The sequence below is a fragment of the Scylla paramamosain genome, chromosome 30 (assembly GCF_035594125.1).
Source record: "Scylla paramamosain isolate STU-SP2022 chromosome 30, ASM3559412v1, whole genome shotgun sequence".
NCBI classification, from domain to species: domain Eukaryota; kingdom Metazoa; phylum Arthropoda; class Malacostraca; order Decapoda; family Portunidae; genus Scylla; species Scylla paramamosain.
Window position 1 is genome coordinate 300,001 of NC_087180.1, and position 22,815 is coordinate 322,815.

A 22,815-nucleotide genomic window follows, 5' to 3' on the forward strand; every position below is an offset into this window, starting at 1 on the left:
AGGTGTGAGTCCAGATGTGCTGAGGTCAGTGTGTGGTCAGGTCAAGGTCCATGTGGTTGTTGTAATAATGAAATACATAGTGTATGGTAAAGCTTATCCTGTATTAAGCTAAACATTTCTTACGTTATTTTTTTCTTTTAATTTTCTGACTATTTGTACCTTATGAGCCGGACTTATTTTCATTTTTTTTTTTTTTATCCATGTCTCTTTTCGTTACAGATTATTTAAACCCAGAGTCTAACATATTTGAAATTATATACAACAGACCTCATGGGGCCTTTCTGGAATCACCTGAAGGAGGCTTGGGAAAGGCGGCAGCACCGTAACTTCCTCATTCTGTTCTACGAAGACATGAAGGAAAACATAACTAGGGAACTAAAGCGCCTCAATGCCTTCCTCGAGACTGGCCTATCGGAGGATCAGCTGCGCCAGGTAGCCGAATATACCACATTTTCCCAAATGAAAAGCAGAAGTCGGACTGTCTCCCCAATCAGCACTTACTCTGCTCGGGCAATAAAGGAAATGAGACGTGACCACGTTAGGAAAGGTACCTAAAGTATATGCTGTAGGGTGTAATTTGTAACACTGGTTGATGTACTTGCTTATATTTTGTGAATGTTTTTTTTTTTTTTCCAATTTGTGTTAAGCGAACTTAAAACAAAACATGAAAAATAAGGTTGAGTGTCCCCGTGACTTCTTTCAGGAACTACCGGGAACTGGGTCAACTACTTCACACCCGAGCTGGAGACCAAGTTCCAATCATGGATGAAGAAAGGGGGAGAAGTGGTTAAGGAGATTCCATTTAAGTATCAGATATAGGAACAGCACACATTTATGTAACTAAAAAAAAACAAAGTAATGTAGCTATATTTGCAACAAAAATAAATATTTCTAAGTATAAAAATGCGCTATGAAAAGTTAAATAAGAAAAATAACTTGAAAGTAATAATTGGCAGGGATCTAAAAAAAGAGCGCCCAGTATACGTGGAACAATATGCAAAAAAAAAAAAAAATGTAAATATTATGTTGGGCTTCATGTCTTTAAATACTAAAAACACATCAAACGTAAGAAAAGACTACCTATGGTATTTGTGCAGCCACAGCTGGAATACGCGTTACTGTTCTGATCACAAAACTACATAGAAGATCAAAAGGTATCGGAAAGAGTGCAGCGAAACAAAAGCCCGATGTAGCGCTGCTCATCGCATGACGAAAAATTAAACCGATTAGAGAGAAGCTAAGTGTAGTTTCAAAAATAGCAAATGAATTCGATAATACTCCTAAGGTACTATTCCGCATTAGTCACTCGACAATGGTAAGTCTAGAAACGTTTGTACCCATGTAGTACTATCATGTATTTTGTTCATTATATAGTTTTAAAATTTTAAGAGAATGTTCCCTCCCTCTCTTTCTTTTATACACAGACTATGAGATAGGCCAAGACTATTTGCTATCAATATGCAGTCATTCCTCAAGAAATCTTATACGGAAAGAATATGAATTACTCAATAAAGAGATGATCTACTTCAGTGGTTCATAACTCCAATGATAACTGGTAATTAAATGATGATGATGCTTATTTTCAGTAAATATGCATTTAGCATTGTTTTTGTATAGATAGTATCTTTTCTTTCACGTATATGTTCAAAGAGGTTATATTCGTATTTTGTATACAAACATAGGAAACATGGCTTGTCTTTTGTATAGGATAATCTAAGTTCCTCTGTGAAGCGGCTTTTCCGTAGTTCCATGTTGGCATGAGACTTTGTCCATTGATTAAACAGAGAGAGAGAGAAAAAAAAAAAAAAAATAGTGTCTCACTGAGATAGCGATAATAGCTGTACTTAACACTGTATTTAAGAGGCAATGGGCAGATGAAGTGTTAGGAGAGGGTTAGCCCAACATATTGCAGTACATCTCATCTTGAGATCACAAACACATAGAATTTCTATAAAGAAAAATATATTGTAGTACATATGATATTGAGGGCCAATGTCATAGCTTAACTGTAATGGCATCGGTGTGTCATTCGATATAGTAATGATAACAATAGTAGTAATGTCGTACGTCTGGCAGGTGGTAACCGGATAAAACCTCTATGGCCTGCGGCTTCACCCTCAACACCTGTACGTAACTTCCGAGGGTGGTAAAGTTTGCCTGGGTTCTGTCCCTGACTTTCGACCATTGCCGCACAGGTAAGTGAGCATTACTCTTGTAGTAATGTTTGAGCTGTTTAGCTTATTCTTTTATGAAACTTTCTTATTTTTATATATTTATTTATTTATTTATTTATTTTTTATGTAGGAGGGACACCGCCCAAGGGCAACACAAATCCAATAAGAAAGAAAAAAAAAAGGCCCACTGAGATACCGGTCCCCGAATAGGGTCTAAAGCAGTAGTCAAAAATTAAAGATAAGTGTCTTGAATTGGATCGTGGCACTAGAAACAAGCCATTACCCACACAAAGCAATGGTAACTGCTAAGCTCTGGAACTTTTTTTGTTAGATTTTTTTTGCCTTTGGCCAGTGTCCTTCCCGCATAAAATATAAATAAATAAATAAATAAATAGATAAGTAGATAATCCCAGCAACACATTTTCATTGTATTTCATCAAAGGCCTTGTGAGATTACATGGATTCCCAGTCTCAGAGCCCGTGGAAGGTTTTTTTCAGAGGACTATGAAGTAAAATCAGAATTGTGGCGTTCACTGTGGTCTTGTAAAACTGCCAGATTCACCAGCTGACTGGATTTTACACATAAAAGGCGGTCAACAGGAAAAAGAAGAAAGAGAGAGAAAAAAAAAAAGGCATTTCTTTGTTAGCAAACCAACTAATAAAATAATATGAACATTTTTAGCCAATATCATCAAGCAGAGAGGAAGAAATATGGCAAAACATTCTTAATACTACGTACATTATCTCGAGTTTGGGATGTATCATCACCTTGGGACGAATGCCATTTTTTCCTCTATATAAGTTTACTTTATCCATTTAAATTACACAATTAACATACAACTTTGTAAATCCTGGAACATATGAAAGAAATAACCATGCTTTGATGCCAGACCTTATCAGGACTCTGGTGAAGATTGTCTCTCTGCACTGTGCAGAGTTGCCGCTTGTCTGATTATATCGTGTCTCCTAACGTCTTCCCTGAGTTGCTGATTTCTTCTTAGGAAATACCATCCCTTTAACAGCTTGTTTCTTTTTTCGTAATATGTTCGCACAATCAACCGCAGCACATACATAGACCTGGGTTTGACAACAACATTGCAAGGTGGATCCCTGCACATCTTGGAGTTAAGGAGAATGAGAAGGCCGATAGGCTGGCTAAAGAGGCGGCGATTCGGGTTGTTCCTTCCATCCTCATTCCCTTTCATGACTTATACTCTAGTATAAGGGTGACGGTTCTTGCCAATTGGCAAGGTAGGTAGGAGGATTTGGTTGCCACCACTAGCATGGGTGAGATAACTTTTGTTACTTTCCGTTCATAGATATATGTCCATGTGCTGGGGCGCCGCTCAGAGACTGCACTGGCCCGTCTCCAGATGAGTCACACACGTCTCACTCATGGCTACCTCATGTCACGGGAAACCCAACTATTTTGTGATAACTGCTTAGTTCCCCTTACAATGCGACACTTTCTAGTGGAGTGTCCCGGTCTGGTGGAGCTGCGGGAGCGATATCTTTTCTGCTGTCGCGATGAAGATGGGAGTTCCCAGGTGTCGCTGATACTTAGAGAGAGAGCTCTCTCTCCCCGGGACATAAGGTTCTTATATTTGTGGAGAAGACTGGTCTTTTAAACAAATTATAGTTTACCTTTTAACTGTCTTATTTTTATTTTATCAGTAATATAGTGTTGGACGGAACTTATCTTTACACTGGGAGACCATGGAGCCAAGTGAGGAATACAAGTAACGAACAACGCCAGGTCTTGGGGCCTGGGTCAGTGGGTCAGTGTCTTGGGTACGTAACGAACAACGCCAGGTATCTGGGTCAGTGGGGTCAGTGTCTTGGGTACATAACGAACAACGCCAGGTATCTGGGTCAGTGGGGTCAGTGTCTTGGGTACATAACGAACAACGCCAGGTATCTGGGTCAGTGGGGTCAGTGTCTTGGGTACGGAACGAGCAATGCTAAACAGAGTGGTCTGGTACCGGGGTCAGTACCGCCTCACTTTAAACTAAATAAAATCAAATTAATTAATGCAATAATATGCTAACCCTCTCATTTTTAGAACTTAAGGTTTTGATTAATCCCTCATTTCCTCTTCTATGTTTACATTCTTTGTGTAATTTTTTAATATTTTAACCATTCCATACTTTTGTTTTTATATTAATATTTTAACCACAATCTTCATGTTTGTGGAGAAGACTGGTCTTTTGAAAAAAAAAAAAAACTTACCTCTTAAATTTTTTATTTTGATTATTTTACCAATACTATAACCTTAGGTGGAACTTTACCCTTGCACTGGGAGAACCTGGAGGCAAGCGAGGGAGACACAACGAACAACGCAGAGCCCTGCGGTTTGGGTCAGTGTGGTCAGTGTCTCGGGCACATAACAAACAGCACCAGATATCTGAGTCAGTCTTCAACAATCCCAATGTGAGACTCTCCTCTGATGTTGCTATTTTAAAAATTTCACAACATTCCAGATACACTTTATATCAGTCGTGCCGTTATGACCTCATGGCGCAAGCAAGTCCTCTAAAAGACAACTCTTCTTCTTTACACTACTCTATATGCACTTAGTACACGCATATACTTCAATCAAAATTCAAAATTTTATTATTCTTTTGATATTTCTTTAGGGACAGGCACCTTAGCGGTCTTTTTTTCTTCCTTTTTGTTGCCCTAGGCCAGTGGTCCTCTTGCATCAAAGTAGAACTCGGAGTATCAGATAGACAGAACTGCATTAAGAATATAGTAGTATACCAAATGCGACTGGAATTTTGCATTATTATATATTTTACATTGATATATATGCATTTTTTAAATGCAAGCTTTGAAGACGATGTCGAAGGAAAGCGTTACATTCCTTACGGAGGAGGAGCAGCAGGACCTCAAGTCCAAGTTCTTGGGCTTCCGCCAAGGTCTGGTGGGAGTGGGTCCCAGCCGTCACCTCCTTCCCCCTCACTGCATGGGGTTCACCAAGAAATATAAAGACTTTAAGTAAGTAAATTTTTACCAGTTATGGTTTGCTGATATTAAATTATCATCCATCTGCTTTTCACGCGTGCGCACACACACACACACACACACACACACACACACACACACACACACACACACACACACACACACACACATATATATATATATATATATATATATATATATATATATATATATATATATATATATATATATATATATATATATATATATATATATATATATATATATATATATATATATATATAACCCATATGTTTGTATTTTATGTCAGGTTTTGTGAGAGCGACGTGGTCATCGCAACCTTTCCCAGAAGCGGCACGACGTGGACACAAGAGATTGTGTGGACGATGAGGAATGGTCTGGATTTCAACGAGGCATCCAAGGTTTCCCTCAACGTCCGGTCGCCTTTCTTTGAGTAAGAAGATGCTTTAGTATTTAATACTCGCTAACTTTGTGTTTGTTGATAATTTTTGGTCAAATTAATGCTTTTGAAATCTTATTAAACGAATATTTCAATATAGATTCCCGTCCATTCAGCTTTGAATAGTGTTGGATTTCCAAAACCTCCCGGTAATTGATCCTGCTTATATGGGTGTTTCTGTAAGAGGCAATCCTAACTGTAGGAAGCCAAGAGTAAGCCACGTAAGTCCTGGAGTGAACAAATGATTCAGTCCTGACGAGAGGAGTTCGGAAAGTGCGTCTTCTTGCCGTCAGGAATAGACGAAGCGGATAAGTAAAGCACCGTGGTGATAAGTAAAGCACCGTGGTGATAAGTAAAGCACCGTGGTGATAAGTAAAGCACCGTGGTGATAAGAGGCTACAATGAATTAGAAGGAAATCTAACTGAAGAAAAAAATATATAACTGAATTAGAGCCATGTGCATATGTACATAACAGCATACACAAACAGAATCTGTCATGACTCATTTGTGCTTCTAGGTTTGATTCAATACATGCAGTGCACAGGGACATCCTCCCAGACCTTGTCGCCAAGTTTGTGTCTCGCCACCCGGATGTTGATCCCAGAACCGGGGGTATATTCTTAGAACTGGCTGAGATGGCCCCCGCACCCAGAACCATAAAAACTCACCTACCTTTCTCTTTGTTACCTCCAGACATTCTAGAAACATGCAAGGTAAGATACACAATGAAAAATGTCTTGAAATTTCTTTTCACTATGTCGTGTTTTCCATCATGGTGTTAAAGTATAAATAATTTGTGTTAAGAATAACCTTTCGAAATTTTCAAGTTGTCTGTATACGGTAAGGAGGAAAATGTATTTTGATGCAAATTTTGCGCTTCCATAGTACGTCAGTTTTGTTTAGATTATAGCTGTCTTCGCTTCGCTTGGGAAATGAAGTGGAGTTGAAAAAATGTTATATTCATAACATTTTTGTTTATCTGTCTATGTAAACTTTCTATTAAAGTCCCAACAACGTGAACGTATGCAAACCACATTCTACATACTTCAGCATTTTTGTGCCTATTGTTAGATTATAATCTCGTATAGGTTTTGTTTTATTTTCCGTTCCTTCATCCAGGTGGTGTATGTGACCAGAAATCCGCGGGACGTCTGCGTCTCTTATTACCACCACCAGAGTTCCTTGGGCTCGGCGGAATTCATAGGAGACTTTTCAGACTTTGTGGACTTTTGGTGCCGTGACTTGTGTAAGGCGTTTATTTTAATTGGCATTTTTATTTATCTATTATTTCTTACTACTTTTTTTTTCATTTTCATCATTAGCTTCATGGTTTGTGATTTGTACTTTGAGATAGTGAAAGCGCCAACCTATATATTCACCTCTCATATTTTTTCATATCTCTTTGTAAGCCTCGTTATATATATATATATATATATATATATATATATATATATATATATATATATATATATATATATATATATATATATATATATATATATATATATATATATATATAGTTTGTAAGATATGATATGTGATGCATATTCTCAAAGATACTATACGGCAGACCTTCAGGCGCCTTTCTGGGGACACCTGAAGGAGGCTTGGGCAAAGCGACAGCACCGCAACCTTCTTTTCCTCTTCTACGAGGATATGAAAGAAAATCATATGAGGGAACTAAAGCGCCTCGATGCCTTCCTTGGTACGGGACTGTCGGAGGAGCAGCTGCGGCAGGTGGCTGAACACACCAGTATTTCGCAAATGAAAAGCAGGTCGTCTGTCAATCCCCCACCGTCTGTTTACACTGAAAGGGCGCGAAAGGAAGGAAGAAAAGATTTTATTAGAAAAGGTATGTATTACAGCCAAGCAGTTCCTGGTTCAAATCCCGAGTCGCGCAGCAAACCCAGCCGTTATGACCTTGCTTGTGTACAGCGGAAGGCTACCAATTGTGTGTGTGTGTGTGTGTGTGTGTGTGTGTGTGTGCGCGCTACAAGAGACAAAAAAATAGTCTACAGCACATCATAAAGAGTAAGCAAAGCGAGATAACAGAAAGAAAAAAAGTACACTCACATCAATGATCTTTACGTTATATTACCAGTCTCTCTCTCTCTCTCTCTCTCTCTCTCTCTCTCTCTCTCTCTCTCTCTCTCTCTCTGTCTTCAGGTTTGAATACTCTCGGGTTTTTGGTGTATATTTGCGGATATTTGTTGCAATATAATGCAACACGGTGAGGAGACTTTCTGTGCTTTTTTTTTCAGGAGCCATTGGTGACAGGGTCAATTACTTCACACCAGAGCTGGAGACAAAGTTCCAAGCATGGCTGAAGACAGGTGAAGAAATTGCCAAGGAAATTCCTTTTAAGTATAAGGCCGAGCTGGCGGACACCTCTGGGAAGTAGAATCTCAAGTGGTCTATGCCCACCATCATCCAAAGGAAAGGCAAACGGAAGAGAGCAGTTTCACGAGTGCACAGCTTAGCAAACCCTTAAGCATTGTGAAAGTTGTGGAGAGATTTAGTGATTTTTTTTCGTGAAATATTGAGCTTTAGCCGGCGGCGATTTTGTTATGAGGTATCCAAATTTTAAAATGGTTTATATAATGATGCCGCAGACTATAGTACTGCAGTCATTTAGTTGCACTGCATAACATAGGGTTCAGAAATTATCTATATTTAGACTACAGTATACAAAAAAAGTCAGCTTTGTATGCGGCCACTGCCTGTGAAGCATGTTTGTGTGTGCAGACATGTTCCCTACACAATGGCCAGAGATAATAAGAAAAGATGGGAAGAAAAAGGTACACTCATCAATATAATAATCTTGACGTTCATCTTGCTATCAGTGTGATAACCTACCCTGCCAACCCGCTCTCTCTCTCTCTCTCTCTCTCTCTCTCTCTCTCTCTCTCTCTCTCTCTCTCTCTCTCTCTCTCTCTCTCTCTCTCCCCAAAATTTGAATACTCTTAGGTTTTTGGTGTGTACTTATGATATTTGTTGCAATAGTCAAAATAATGGAATACGCTGAGGTGACTTTCTGGAGGAACGTTTACATGTAGCCTCACCGGAATTTTTCGTTATATTGTAGAGCACCTTTAGATAGTTTCGCCGACAGCTAAAGCTAATAAGCCTTTGTGTAGTCTTATGTATTGGTTGCATCTTGTCTTGTGATGATTTATAGTTGGAAGGCTGTTCGTTAATAGTTAAAAGACACCGTTCATGTAACAATGAAGGTATCAACACTGAATTAAGGCATCTTCTATATTGGTTCTTAGTTTTGTGCACATACAATATTACTTATAAACAACAGTGCTAAAAAGTAAGGAGTCTTGAAGACAATACATAGGTATGTTTCATTATAAACCTTTACATATAAACTCATAGACGTAAGCTTACATGGAATCTTAGCAACATTGATTTCAGTAAATGTTAATGATAATACCTCAGTGTTTACTGTCTTTATTCATTGGTTTATTGCTTCAATATTGCATGAAAGCAATATATATATATATATATATATATATATATATATATATATATATATATATATATATATATATATATATATATATATATATATATATATATATATATATACAGGTAGTCGTCGACTCAAGACTGCGATCGGTTCCGACAGAGCAGTCGAAAGTCGATCTATGTTATGATCACCTCACCTGCCCCTTATCTGCCAGAGATAAGGGACAAGGGAGTAATACTTTGCTCTCTCTCCACCTCATTCGTTCTGTGTCACTTTCGCTCCATCCTTTCTCACTCTTTCTCACTCTTGTATAATTCCATTTTCATTTACAATCAGTCTCACTCTATTTAGCAATCCTCAGGATTGATTGTTCATACTTTCACATAGAGAGAGAGAGAGAGAGAGAGAGAGAGAGAGAGAGAGAGAGAGAGAGAGAGAGAGAGAGAGAGAGAGAGAACGGGGATGAGAGTAGGAAATAAGGAGAGAGAGAGGGAGAGAGAGAGAGAGAGAGAGAGAGAGAGAGAGAGAGAGAGAGAGAGAGAGAGAGAGAGAGAGAGAGAGAACGGGGATGAGAGTAGGAAATAAGGAGAGAGAGAGAGAGAGAGAGAGAGAGAGAGAGAGAGAGAGAGAGAGAGAGAGAGAGAGAGAGAGAGAGAGAGAGAGAGAGAGAGGAGTTGAGTAGAAAATTATATTTTCCCTTTGGTTGATATTGTTGAAAAATTCCCAAAGTGAAGAACAAACACAAGAGGAAGTGTGTTGTCCTGGGAGCTTTGTCCAGGCACGGGAATGATGTGAGCATCGCTGAGCCACCAGCCTATCAACAGCGTCACAGCGCCAGGAGCTGGCCCGAAACTGTCGTAGGAAAGTGATCGTAAGTGCGATCAGTCTTAAGTCGCATAGATCGTAAGTCGACTATATATATATATATATATATATATATATATATATATATATATATATATATATATATATATATATATATATATATATATATATATATATATATATATATATATATATATATATATATATATGTTACAGTCAGAACTCGAAATCAGCCAAAACTAGTTTCAACTAGTCAGAACTAGTAGTATAATTTATTGTTTGTAAAAACTAGTATTACCTAGGCAAAACTAGTTTCTTAACATAAAGGCTCGGTAAAACACGAAATGTATTTTACACCTAGTTTTACCTACACACTTCAGTCAAAACTAGTTTTAACAATTGTTAAGTTTGGGAAAACTAGGTTAGACTAAAAGTGAAACTGGTGTAGTGCCGGGGAGACCATTTATATGTATAAGTAGCATTAGGGAGTGGAGTGAGCCATGTGGGGACCATAAGGGTGGGACTCGCTTGACAAACACCGGAAGTGAGGACGCTGGCTTGTCAGTTTTTGTATGTTTCAGTCCGCTGTCCTCCTGCATTGACACAGGTTAGTACGTGTGTTGTCCTCTGATATCAGATTATTGCATTGCCGTTTACCTTAATTGTTATTTCTTTGTTAGATGTTACTGAGTCATAGTTTGTAGGGTGGGGTAAGGGGGGGAGGATTCATTCTCATTTACCTGGTTCACTGATTTACTTCACCTTTCAGTTGTTCGTGAGCCACCAATACAACAAGATGGCAACTTGGAGCTCACCTGACCATCCTGAACACCCTCTTGACCGCCCTCCTAACCAGGCAGCTGACACTGAATGGGAGACTATGTTTTTACAGACCATACTGAAGTGGGACGTGCAACAAGAATCACACTACAACATACTTGTCTTGTGCAGCGGCCTCGCTGCACAAGACTTTCTTCTTTCTCTCATCCCTATTCTGTCCACCTCTCTAACGCAAGAGTTAACCAGTATTCTCAATCATTCATCCCTTTCTCTGGTAAACTCTGGAACTCCCTGCCTGCTTCTGTATTTCCACCTTCCTATGACTTGAATTCCTTCAAGAGGGAGGTTTCAAGACACTTATCCACCAATTTTTGACCACTGCTTTGACCCTTTTATGGGACTGGCATTTCAGTGGGCTTTTTTTTTATTAGATTTTTGTTGCCCTTGGCCAGTATCCTTCCTACATAAAAAAAATAAATAAATAAATAAATAAATACTTACTGCAGAAAAATACGGTTCACTGTTGCATGAGGTAAAGGAGGCTAAAACTGCTAAGAAGAAAACGTCTCTACAGTACAGAAGACTGAAGCGGTTTGATGTCATTGAAATTGGTGGTGTTCAAAAACTGATTGCAAGTAGCAAAAATGACGAAGTTCGTTATTACGTTCCTGCTCCCGAGATTTTTGAAGTCATTAAGACATCTCATGTAGCAATCGGTCATGGTGGTCGAGATAGACTGAAATGTGAAATTAACAGGAAATATGTAAATGTGACAGCCGATATGATATGATAAAGCTCTTCTTGACCATGTGTGAAGTGTGCCAAAGTAAGAAAATAAAAAGAAAAGAGGACTTGTTTCCAAACCAATCTTACACTCAGAGCTAAATAGTCGGTGTCAAGTGGACTTACTTGATATGCAGACACAAGCAGATGGAAAATATAAATTCATAATGGTTTATCAAGATCATTCAATTAAATTTGTGATACTACGTGCATTGCAATGTAAACGTGCTGAAGAAGTTGCTTATCACCTTGTTGATATTTTTTTAACATTTGGAGCACCCTGTATTTTACAGAGTGATAACGGAAGAGAATTTGTAAATAGTGTTATAACGTCCTTAGCTTCTTTGTGGCCAGAGTTGAAAATTGTGCATGGAAAACCAAGACATAATCAAAGTCAAGGGTCTGTGGAACGGGCAAATCAAGATATTGAAAACATTTTAAGTGGATGGATGAAAGACAATGATACAGCAAGGTGGTCCGAAGGATTACGCTTTGTACAATTTATGAAGAACAGAGCCCATCATTCTGGTATAAATCGAAGCCCATACAAAGCAATGTTTGTTGTAGAACCAAGGGTTGGCCTTGCAACAACATGCATTCCACGAGAATTGATTAAAGTTGTAAATAATGAGGAGGATTTGGAGAAGATAATTGCACATGTAAACAAGGACACTGTTGTGAATCTAATGTTGCTTTGCAGATGACAAATCAAGATGACATAAATTCACGATCTAGTAATAGAAGTGAAGTGTTTTCGTGTTGTGTGTGTGAAATGGAAATAAGTGAAGGTCACTACTGCTCGAAGTGTGGCTCACATATTCACGAATCTCGTGGAATAAACGTTGAGAGCGGCAAGGATGGCTTTGGATCTAATGTTATATGTTTAAACTGTAATTCTGAAGCACAAATATCACATGATAGGCAAGTAGCTAGTACTAGTTTGAAAAAGCAGGCAAAAAGAATGAAGACAGTATCTGATGCGTTTCACCCTCCAGCAAATGTGGGACAAAATGTCACTGTACCAATTCCAGATGTTGACAAGGGAAAAGGAGATTTGCGGAATATCATTGCAGTTGTTTTAAACAGAAGTGAGGATGAATTGTATAAGTTAGGTACTAGAGACGGCACATACTCGTATGTGAATAGACCAATAAACGTTTCAGCCACCTAAAAAGGTACTAAAATGAGCTATAAACACAAACAAATTATGTTTGAGTTCCCCAAAAATGGTACTCAAACGAGCAATGGTACTCAAACGAGTGGTCATATCCCTCACCTACTTTTGACATTCAGTACCGTTGTTGAATCTAGTTTTAACTTACACGATCAGATAAAACTAGATTTAACTAGTTAAACTTTGATATTTCTAGTTATATCAAACACATTAAGGTATAACTAGTTTTGCCTAGGTAATACTAGTTGTTCACCAACACATTGAAAATACCTAGTTGAAACTAGTTTTGACTGATTCCGGGTTTTGACTGTAATATATATATATATATATATATATATATATATATATATATATATATATATATATATATATATATATATATATATATATATATATATATATATAACCTCACTCTAGCAAAATGAATGATTTATTTTTCATTGTTTTCATTGTCACTAAATTGTTGAGTTCCGCCATAAGATTTCCAGATTCTACTTTTGTGTGAGATTCCAAGGTAGAACTATACTATAATTCAATATTTTCCGGAAAAATGAAAAGACAACCAATACTTGAATCGTGAGACAGTTACAGAATCTTGTATTATTTGCCACCGCTATTAACACATCAGTAGCAACACACCAATAAGAGTTTATATTTTCCTTATATTCCGTACAAAAAATAAAATAAATAAATAAATAAAATAAATAAATAAATAAATAAATAAAATAAATAATAATAAACTGATAGCGATTAGTGGTCAAGCTGGCAAGATGAGTAAGGCTTCATCTTGTAGATCTAAATAACCCATTCACCCAACAGAGCATCATCCAGTATCTTTATAACCTTTAACACACAGATGACACGATGTCATTACTCTGATTACAGATTATGAAGTACTCCTTTGGTATCAATAAGACGTAAGAATGCATGGATGTCTCGAAGCACTTGACACACTGAATGAGGTGAATGTTGTTTACTTCACACATCCGTCAGTGCCACAAAGAGACACAGTTCTTTTTCCATTCAGTGTCTTATTTTTTGAGTGTTAAGTGTAATCACTGGTGATCGCCGAATTTGTGTGTCACCTTGATAACTTGGTGGATCAGGACTGACGATTACACAACTAGGAAAAGATCGTTGACCATCAGCTGTCTTTCGTGACTGGCAGACGTCAGGACAAGGTAAGGAAAATATTATAATCTATGATAGGTACTGATAATCACCTGAGGGCCTGTCACACGAGCGGCGCAGCTGCCAGGTTCGGACGTAAGGTAATGATAGTGAAAGGCATTTGTGTACTGCATCCTATTTCCTATTCTGCGTGATGATATATGTTTACGTGACTTGATTCATATTGGATTGAGCTGTATGTCACCCAAACGAGCTTGACTCCTTGGTTGAAACAGCTGAACTCCTGACTGAGGAATTTGCTGTATATACTCTTGACTGAGGAATTTGCTGTATACACTCTTGACTGAGGAATTTGCTGTATATACTCTTGACTGAGGAATTTGCTGTATATACTCTTGACTGAGGAATTTGCTGTATATACTCTTGACTGAGGAATTTGCTGTATATACTCTTGACTGAGGAATTTGCTGTATAGGGGTGTCGCTTATTTCTGAAATGCAATCTTGTCACTGATCTTGCGTTCGTCTAATGAATGAAATTATACTTTAAATATTCATAGCTGTGGACTAGGTTAACGCTGATATGCTCAGCTCAACTCATCTCTTCTTAAGATCAACAGATGCCTATTTAAAGTTGAAAAAAAATATGTACAGAGAGCACTCCCCCAGTGGTCACGTGGCTCATCTCTTGGTAGTATTGGCTTCCACAGTAAATGATGCTCGATACTGCCGGGTAGTTTCTCTCTCCGTGCAGGTTGATCAAGACATTCTTTCCAGCAGCCTTTGGATGTATCTGTACTTAATTTGAGTGCGGTAAGCTTTACTTGATAGCCTTCAGGTGCCTAAGGGAAGAGAAGAGTTATTTGGTAAAAGCGAAGATATACATTTACAACTAACAAGTACCGGACAGTACTTAAGTCTAAAACATTATTGGTTACCTGGACGCGGTATTCACAATGCTCTTCTTTCTTCTCATAATAAGATATGCCTGGCAATTCGATCACACCTTGGGAGTCAGCAGTCTCTTGGATAGTCTGTTGGAGACATTTCCAATTTACTCATTCAACAAGGTCACTTCTGTTGGGTGAAATATGCGTCTCGGTAGCAAACACAGGAGGATGAAAACACGCAGATAAATAATGGTGTGCATGAGATATTAAGAAGTTATAACAAACAGACGGACTTTATAATGTGGAAGAGACTTGGTTTATTAAATTTCCTGTAGATTATGTAAACAGGTGTCATGCATGAATCTACGTATATTTAACGTACATAAGCACATGAAACAAACTAAATTATATAACTTTGTCTTTAAAGAAAAATGCATCGGTAGTCCAATTACAACACAGGGGGTAAGAGATGAGAAGGTTGAAAATGTAAATTATTGTCACATTAATGCATGGTAATCGAGACAATACCCACCCCATCCCTGAACACACAAGCGCCAGTGTTAGTAGGTATTGCTGATATGTAGGATTTAGGTAAAGGGTTTGTCCTACATGCAGTACTGCATCACTTACTCGGCTTTGAGGGTTTGTGATGTGCAGAAGTGCCCGTACTCCAGCTGACAGTTTTAATAAGACGGCATAGATGTAAGACACGAAACGCAGAGACAATCAATACCGATCAAAAGTTGCTCAGAGGCGTTGGAAAGAGAAACTTACGCCACAATACATTTTTTGTGCGTATCATTTTGTGTTCTTGATTTCGTTGCCTCTTAAGAACTGTTAATTGAGTATTCGTACATGTAGCCAGTTTCTTTCGTACATAGTCGTTCAAACTGATAAAACATTTCCCTTCCTCCAGACCTGTCTTTTCGATGTACCACTTGATAGCAAAACAAAAGCGCGGGCAAGTGATGTGCCTTACCTTGTGGCAGCTCGAACTGACTCCCTCAATGCTGATGTTGAAGCCGCGGCGGACTATTCTATCGTCCGTCGAGAACTTGATGTAAAAGAACGATGCCGAGACGTGAACCCTCTGACTCCATTTAAGCGTGTTACATAGCCTGCGGGGAATGACGATTTTAAGGATTACCTGAGAGTGAGTGAACGAGTGAGTGAGTGATATGCTGAGATACTACGAAGTTAAGTAGTTATAAATTGCGTGGATGAGACTACAGATGTTTTTTAATCTCTCTCTCTCTCTCTCTCTCTCTCTCTCTCTCTCTCTCTCTCTCTCTCTCTCTCTCTCTCTCTCTCTCTCTCCCCGGTAACTTAGGAGTCACATGAATTATAAATCACTCACTAGAGGAGCATGCAGCGAGTAGCTTCGTTGAATTAGTCTATTTACTTCTCTCATACTCGCTTGGATAATTTGGCGACGTAATGACTGTCCCATTCGTGACGACCTCTGTGTATTCCTGCAGAAGGTTATCTGGAAAAAAAAAATAGTAAACATAAATACCAGTAACAACTATGAGTTTACAGCCTCATGTCACCTGTGTCATCCGAAAGCCATACCCTTTTTTATTTTTTTTATTTACTAACTTATTTTATTCATTATTTTTATTTTTAGAGTATGTGAGTTTGTTTTGAGGGTTTCAAGAGAGACAGAACACTCATCTTCTTCCTAAATGTTTCGTGAACACAGTACCTTACTTCCGTTAAGTTCAATGCAGTAAGTGAACAGACCTATATTAGTGAACCTAACCCAAACGACACACTCGATCAGTTGTTCTTACTATAGTAGTCGAACGTAACTTTGGCGCAGTTTGGGCTGGAGGTTCCCGAGCGACACACACACTTGCAGTCCCTTCCCGTAAAGCCTTCGTTCTGGCAAATTTCGGAGGAACGATTACAGTTTTTCAGCCACGTATCTGGAATGATGAATGACTTTACATTACTTCACGTTACTTCTAAGTGCCGATCTGTTGATCTGTGTCTGTTCTTCTCTCTCTCTCTCTCTCTCTCTCTCTCTCTCTCTCTCTCTCTCTCTCTCTCTCTCTCTCTCTCTCTCTCTCTCGCGTGCGCGCGCACTCCTTCCTCAAATACTCACCAGTACAGCCATAGATCATGTTGGCGAGAATATCCCTGTGACTCAACCCGTCCCGCTGCCCGGGAACACTTTGATACCGCAGGTTTTTGGTGGCTATGGTCGTATTCCCTTTAGCTGAGAAAGCCTGTTAAAGAAGGGGAAGAAAGAGGAGGAGGAAGAGGAAGAGAGGGAGGAGGAAAAGGGAGACAAAAGAAACAATTTTTTTTTCTGGTATTACTGATCAGATAAATATTATTTCGATTGCAAGTGTGAGACGGGAATATGACTGTAATCATCCTGCCATCTTCATCTTCATCGGCTTATTTCTCCCTTCATGTTCACCCATATGCAACAAACCTTCGATCTGTAGTGCATCACAGAGCTCAAATCGTAAGCTACGCTGTAGTTTTCAATGGCATGTACGATGTCGAAGTTAGAGCGATAGTTTCCCAGAATGTTGTCGGTGTTGATGTACACGTGATCATCTCGCTCTGGGCGGCTCTGCTCGTGATAAAATCCCAACGCGTGGCCAATTTCATGCACCACAATGCCAAGCTGTCAAAATGTAGCAGTGAACAATATCACACAGATCGCAATAATATAGTTTCTTTCATATGTTTTTTTTTTTTTTCCAAGTAAGAGGATTACTGGCCAAGGGCAACGAAATTTATATCACAAAATGCCCACTGAGGTGCCAGAAGAAGAAAAACCAAAAAGAATTAACTAACACTAGAAAAATGGCTTGAGACCTCCCTCTTGAAAAAATAAATAAATAAATAAATAAAATAAATAAATAAATAAATAAAATAAATAAATAAATAAAATAAAATAAAATAAAATAAATAAATAAATAAAATAAATAAATAATTCAAATCGTATGGTTGAAGTATACGAAAACATAAGAAAATTAGGGACGTTGCGAGAGGTCATCCAGCCTACACGTGGCAGTTTCTCTATAACACATACCTAGCTACGCGTATTTCCACCCATCATCCCATCCATAAATTTGTCTAATATTCCTATTAATTCAACACTAACAACTGGTTGACTTACCCTAGTACATCCTTCTCCTGTTGACACATCCTGGCCGGTTTGAAAGACGAGACCCACGTAAGAGTAACACCCTTGTCCTTTCATGAAGCGGAGGTGTGGCTGCGCACTGTTGTCTGTTAGATGAAATCGTATGCAGGTGTGCGTCTCCCAGTGATTGATTGCCGCGAACACCGCCCTTCGATCCACTTCTGTTGATTACGTTACGTATAGAATTTTACTTTGTTATTAGGATGTGATGTATCATAGAGGGCGTGTGACATTTGTTTTATATAGTAAATTACCTACCATTGTCAGCGAATAAAAAGGGGACGTTAACGAGGCCTGTAACTGCATTCTTTGGCCATCTTCTGAACACATTACCAGTCGCCTTCCGTCCCGTGATGGCTTGCCACTGCTCCGGCGTCAGCAGCATGTACCTCTTCGTGCATCCAGTGATCCTCTACTCTCTCCGGGTTGGTTCCCAGGAAGTTGCGAGTCTGCATGTTTAAAAAGAACACAACAGAAGTATTTGGTGAACAGATTTATCAATTGGTCATTTATCACGGGGACAACAAAGTAAGGTTGTAGCACTTCCTTACCCACCAATTTCAAATGATCTTCCCTGCTTTTCTCTCGCTCTTCATGCGTGCTGTCCATGATGCTTGTGTGATCCTTTATATTCGCCTGAAATGCAAAAATTCCTGTCTTTCTCCTTCCCTATACCTCAAAATAACGTGTATTCGAAAGAAATTTTAATCGATCAGTCAGTCAATCACTGTCAACGGGTATTCGCAAGTATGACTTGCTTTCATTGCAGTGAAATTCTTGAGTAAAAGGCCATCATCATTTATAAGCCAACACTCAGTAAAGCAAGTCCGCAAGATACGGATAGATGGCATGTACGTACCTGATCCACAATAATAGGTGTCGGTGTCACCGTCACGTTTGCGACAGCCTGAGGAAAACTACATTTTTGCACAGGAATCGTTAACCGCTCCGAAAAAAATTTAAAAAAAATAAATAAATAAAAAAACATATATCAACCATAAAGGACAATATGCTCACAGATGTGCCAAGTTTTCAAATTAAAAGGGAAAAAGTATCCCTGTCTTTCCTTCTACTGGTTTCCATTTTCGTAAAATATTCTGAACCCATTCTTCAGCAATGTCTGCGTGGCTTGCAACTAGCAATACAAACAGGAATGAGCGAGAAACACTCCCATGCCACCTGGTCATCAATGATAGGCGTTGGCCGGGTGGTACTGCTCGATTGAGTCTGGGAGAGAAAATAACATCGTCAGATTTTATATTCCTTCATAGATGTGTGAAAGGAAACTTAGCATTGAGTCTTCCTGTACCTGAGGCGGAGAACTTACACTGGTATGAACGACGAAGAGTATCGCCACCCCAGTGAGCAAGGGCATCATGTTGAGTCCAGAGTCCATGAGCCTGTGCCGTGTTGTGTGTGTGTTTGACCGAAATGCAATATATATCCCTGGTTTTAAATGCCATGCTTGCCTCAGTCGACAGGCACACTTGTCTGGCCAGGCTGAGAGTTGGCGGGAAGCGAGGGAGTAAACCACCTGTACTTGATGATGTAGGGACTCGTATAATTTAAGACCTCAGATGGTATACAGCCTGCTAGAAAATTCTGGTACGTCTCAGTAATTACACGCATCCAATTCCAAGGACACAACTTTATATATACTGTAATGTTACCACCTTCGTTAACTACACACAAAAAAAAAGTTCTTTGGTAATAATGCAACACAGTATAGCAACAGAGACTTCATAATATATCTAGATGGTATTTTAACGTCTATAAAATACACTTGTAGATATTTAAAGGGGCATGTGCTGGCTGAAATTCTTTCGTGTATGGATGTGTGTGTGTGTGTGTGTGTGTGTGTGTGTGTGTGTGTGTGTGTGTGTGTGTGGAGTCATAAGTTACCTTCACGAACACCTTTGGCCCCGTTAAGAGAGTGGCGTGAAGGTGTGTTGGCGGTATGCATAATGAAGGTGTGTCGCTGGACGGGCAAGCAAATGTGTATGTGATGAATATGTTATACACGCCTTACCACACACACACACACACACACTCACACACATACACACTCCTTTACATTTTTTTCGCTCATCGTAACATCTAAACTGTACTTATTATCTTAATATTGCGACGTACTGTACTGCACATAAATGAAGAACCGAGAAAAGAGGAAGATGGAAGAAAGCCTGGGTAAGAACTTTAGTGAATTACCTCGCCTCATTACGAAGGGAATGACTGATGGCACTGAAATATTACTCATTATCGTGACATTAACCATGGGTCTCTGTTTCATTTGCCATAAGTTTGTACCACTCCTCACAAAGACATCTGAAGTGCTGTCTATTTTAAGGGAAGGAATTTGGGATTGATACCAGTACACTCTCTCTCTCTCTCTCTCTCTCTCTCTCTCTCTCTCTCTCTCTCTCTCTCTCTCTCTCTCTCTCTCTCTCTCTCTCTCTCTCTCTCTCACCACAACACTCGTTTTTTACTGGTACCCTCCTTCCCTCATTCACTCACTTCATACTTTCACTCCGTTCATGACTTCCTTCTTCATTCCTTGCTTCATTCATTCACTCACTCACTCACTCACTCATTCACACAGCCGGTCAGTTCACCACACAATCATCTAAAAAAAAAGAAAAAAAAAAAAAATATATATATATATATATATATATATATATATATATATATATATATATATATATATATATATATATATATATATATATATATATATATATATATATATATATATATATGCACGTTATAATCATTGTCTCCATCATCGTCATAATCTTTATCCTGTTTCTTGGAATGTATTGAGCTAAATGGTGTCTCAAAATTCTGCTGAACGTGTTGAGAGCAGAAGTTCTTAAGAGTTCATAAGAAATGCAGTTGTTTTTATGATAGGAATTCTTATGATCTTGTAATTTCTTGTGTTATAAAGAAACATGCGATCCTCGCCACTAAAATGAAGAACACTCCAGCCTTGTGCACTGTGGCAACAACATGAATGCGCAAATATTCACCAATACGTGACCCTTCTCGTCACCCTATATTTATACAGAATGTGCTCTACTTCATCTGCAGTAATAAGGACATCGTGGTTTATAGAGTATTGCTACGGTCTTGATGTCTGATAAATCAACTGTATGCGGTTTCAAAACCTGCCGCCTCGTCCCACAGGTCGTGACCGGCATCCTGTGTTTCTAACCTGCTGCCTCTTTTTGTGATTTATCTCTTGTCTGTCTCATGTTCCTTGTAGTCTTTTAATTTTGATTCTTATAGATCACATGGTACCTAGTGTATTATTACTTCTCTCCATTGGTTAAGAATGCGGTCAGTTCATTCAAACGTTTTTTTTTTTTTTTTTCTTAGGGTAAGTGAGGCAGTGCAGCGGAGCCTGGCGGGTCAGTGTTGGTGTGGCAGTAGTGGTGTGAGGGTACGTCGCTGTGAGCTCTGCCTGGCTGTGAGTGGGCCGCTCCAGCCGGGGGTTGCCAGGATGGGTGGACGGACGGTCATTGCCAGGTAAGACAACAACAGCGGGCTGCTTGTGGAGGACACGAGTATGAGATGTGAGATCACCATCTCAGTCAGTAGCTAGTGTCTTATTATTTTTTTTTTTTTATCTATATTACGAAGTTAGCTAGGCAATGACCAGTATCTGCTGTTGCCATCCTGCGATACTAATTTGCAGCATGCGCCATGGCAAGAAAAGATTAAAAAGACATACACATTACTGACCCAAAAGATTGCGAACAATAGTTACATTCCTCATCGGGTAATTGTAATCCCTGAATGTCAAATCCTAAGGTAATACTTCCCAGGCAGCAAAGTTATGAAGTCAGAATTGTTGCACCGATACCTGAGGAACTGTATGATGGAAATGATGCACCAAGAATTTATGATGCGATATTGGAGAGAAACAGTCTGCCGCTGTGGCATTCTGAAGAACTTTTTTTTTTTTTAATGTAACGAGCCCCTTTTTAATGGCATATTCCTGTCCGTGTGTGTTACCTGAATTTTTTGTACATTTCCTCAAATCAAAGAGGTGCTTAACTAGTTTTCGACCCACGCTTATCAAAATGTGCGCATCCCAGATGTCAGTTGGTTGAGCGGGTCACTTGTGGTTCCTCTTCCCATGATGATTTTGACTTCCCCCCCCCCTCTCTCTCTCTCTCTCTCTCTCTCTCTCTCTCTCTCTCTCTCTCTCTCTCTCTCTCTCTGCCTCCTTCATCACGTTTTTCTTACTCTCTCCTCTGCATCATTTCTTTTTCAAGCTTCATTCTTCTTCCTTCTTCGTTACTCATCACTGCACGTCAGCTCACCCTCCTCCTCCTCTGCATCCGCCGCCGATCCGTGTCTTCTTACACCCCCGCCTTCAGGTTTCCGAGGCATAAATCTTAACGTTCCCTTTTAACATTTCCTCTTAACGGAGCCACGCCCTTCCCCAGTGACGCTTCCAGTCTTCCTTCTTCGTGGCTCTCCTTTTGCAGGTGTGAAATCTCGAGCTGCAGTTCAAGGGATCAAAGGATGCATTTAGTGTCACCAGTCAGTTTTACATTTCTTTGTTTCCTTTTGAATTTCATCTCGTGTGTACTGTAGGTAGAAATTTAACTCTCCTTATGTAACCTTTATCTGAACTTATGCATAAATGTTTCTCCTTTTCTTACCTCTTTTCCCCGTACAGTTAAGTATATACCAGTGGCACTCCGGTTGTTAGCTAAATCCAAACGTTTCCCTTCCTCCGTCTCGTTCTTCCTCCCATTTACATATATAGCAAGTGTATCTCAGTATCAGGAAAAAGGAAAATTCTTGAACGTCTTCACAGAACCGTGTTTAGTCATATACTTGATTACATTCATTCAATCAGACGCAGAGGAAGTTACTTATTAATGACTGGCTTGGGTGACGTGGCATGGGTGGAGAAATGAAAGCTCGACTGCGTGGGGTGAAGGCCATTGGTGGGGTTGGTCAGGGCGCAAGGGAAGGGTAA

General features: G+C 39.2%; 2 protein-coding genes across 2 annotated transcripts in view; one reads left to right on the forward strand and one right to left on the reverse strand.

The window, feature by feature from the left end:
- Positions 1-9,037, forward strand: part of LOC135116013 (uncharacterized) — a 52,219-nt gene extending 43,182 nt beyond the window's left edge. Inside the window, exons 8-17 of the mRNA XM_064033232.1 lie at positions 266-547; positions 704-806; positions 2,143-2,195; positions 4,451-4,540; positions 5,003-5,171; positions 5,449-5,592; positions 6,117-6,312; positions 6,719-6,845; positions 7,170-7,451; positions 7,861-9,037. Of these exons, the coding sequence (XP_063889302.1) occupies positions 266-547; positions 704-806; positions 2,143-2,195; positions 4,451-4,540; positions 5,003-5,171; positions 5,449-5,592; positions 6,117-6,312; positions 6,719-6,845; positions 7,170-7,451; positions 7,861-8,000 (1,586 nt within the window). The 3' untranslated portion in view covers positions 8,001-9,037. The remainder of the gene's footprint in view (positions 1-265; positions 548-703; positions 807-2,142; positions 2,196-4,450; positions 4,541-5,002; positions 5,172-5,448; positions 5,593-6,116; positions 6,313-6,718; positions 6,846-7,169; positions 7,452-7,860) is intronic.
- Positions 9,038-16,038: 7,001 nt separating this feature from the next.
- Positions 16,039-17,824, reverse strand: LOC135116014 (blastula protease 10-like). Its single transcript, XM_064033233.1, has 5 exons — positions 17,796-17,824; positions 17,100-17,301; positions 16,764-16,887; positions 16,450-16,584; positions 16,039-16,142 (listed from the first exon to the last, which is right to left on the reverse strand). The coding sequence occupies exons 1-5, from the start codon at positions 17,822-17,824 to the stop codon at positions 16,051-16,053; spliced, it is 582 nt and encodes a 193-aa protein (XP_063889303.1). The 3' UTR covers positions 16,039-16,050.
- Positions 17,825-22,815: the final 4,991 nt, after the last annotated feature.

Bases quoted from the DNA above. Each gene is read 5' to 3' on its own strand.
- LOC135116014 (XM_064033233.1), bottom strand. From the start codon at position 17,824: ATGTGTCAACAGGAGAAGGATGTACTAGG. The intron at 17,302-17,795 runs GTAAGTCAACCA...TGCTACATTTTG, and splicing joins CAGGAGAAGGATGTACTAGG to ACAGCTTGGCATTGTGGTGC. The intron at 16,143-16,449 runs GTAAGAACAACT...TTTTTTTTCCAG, and splicing joins AGTTACGTTCGACTACTATA to ATAACCTTCTGCAGGAATAC.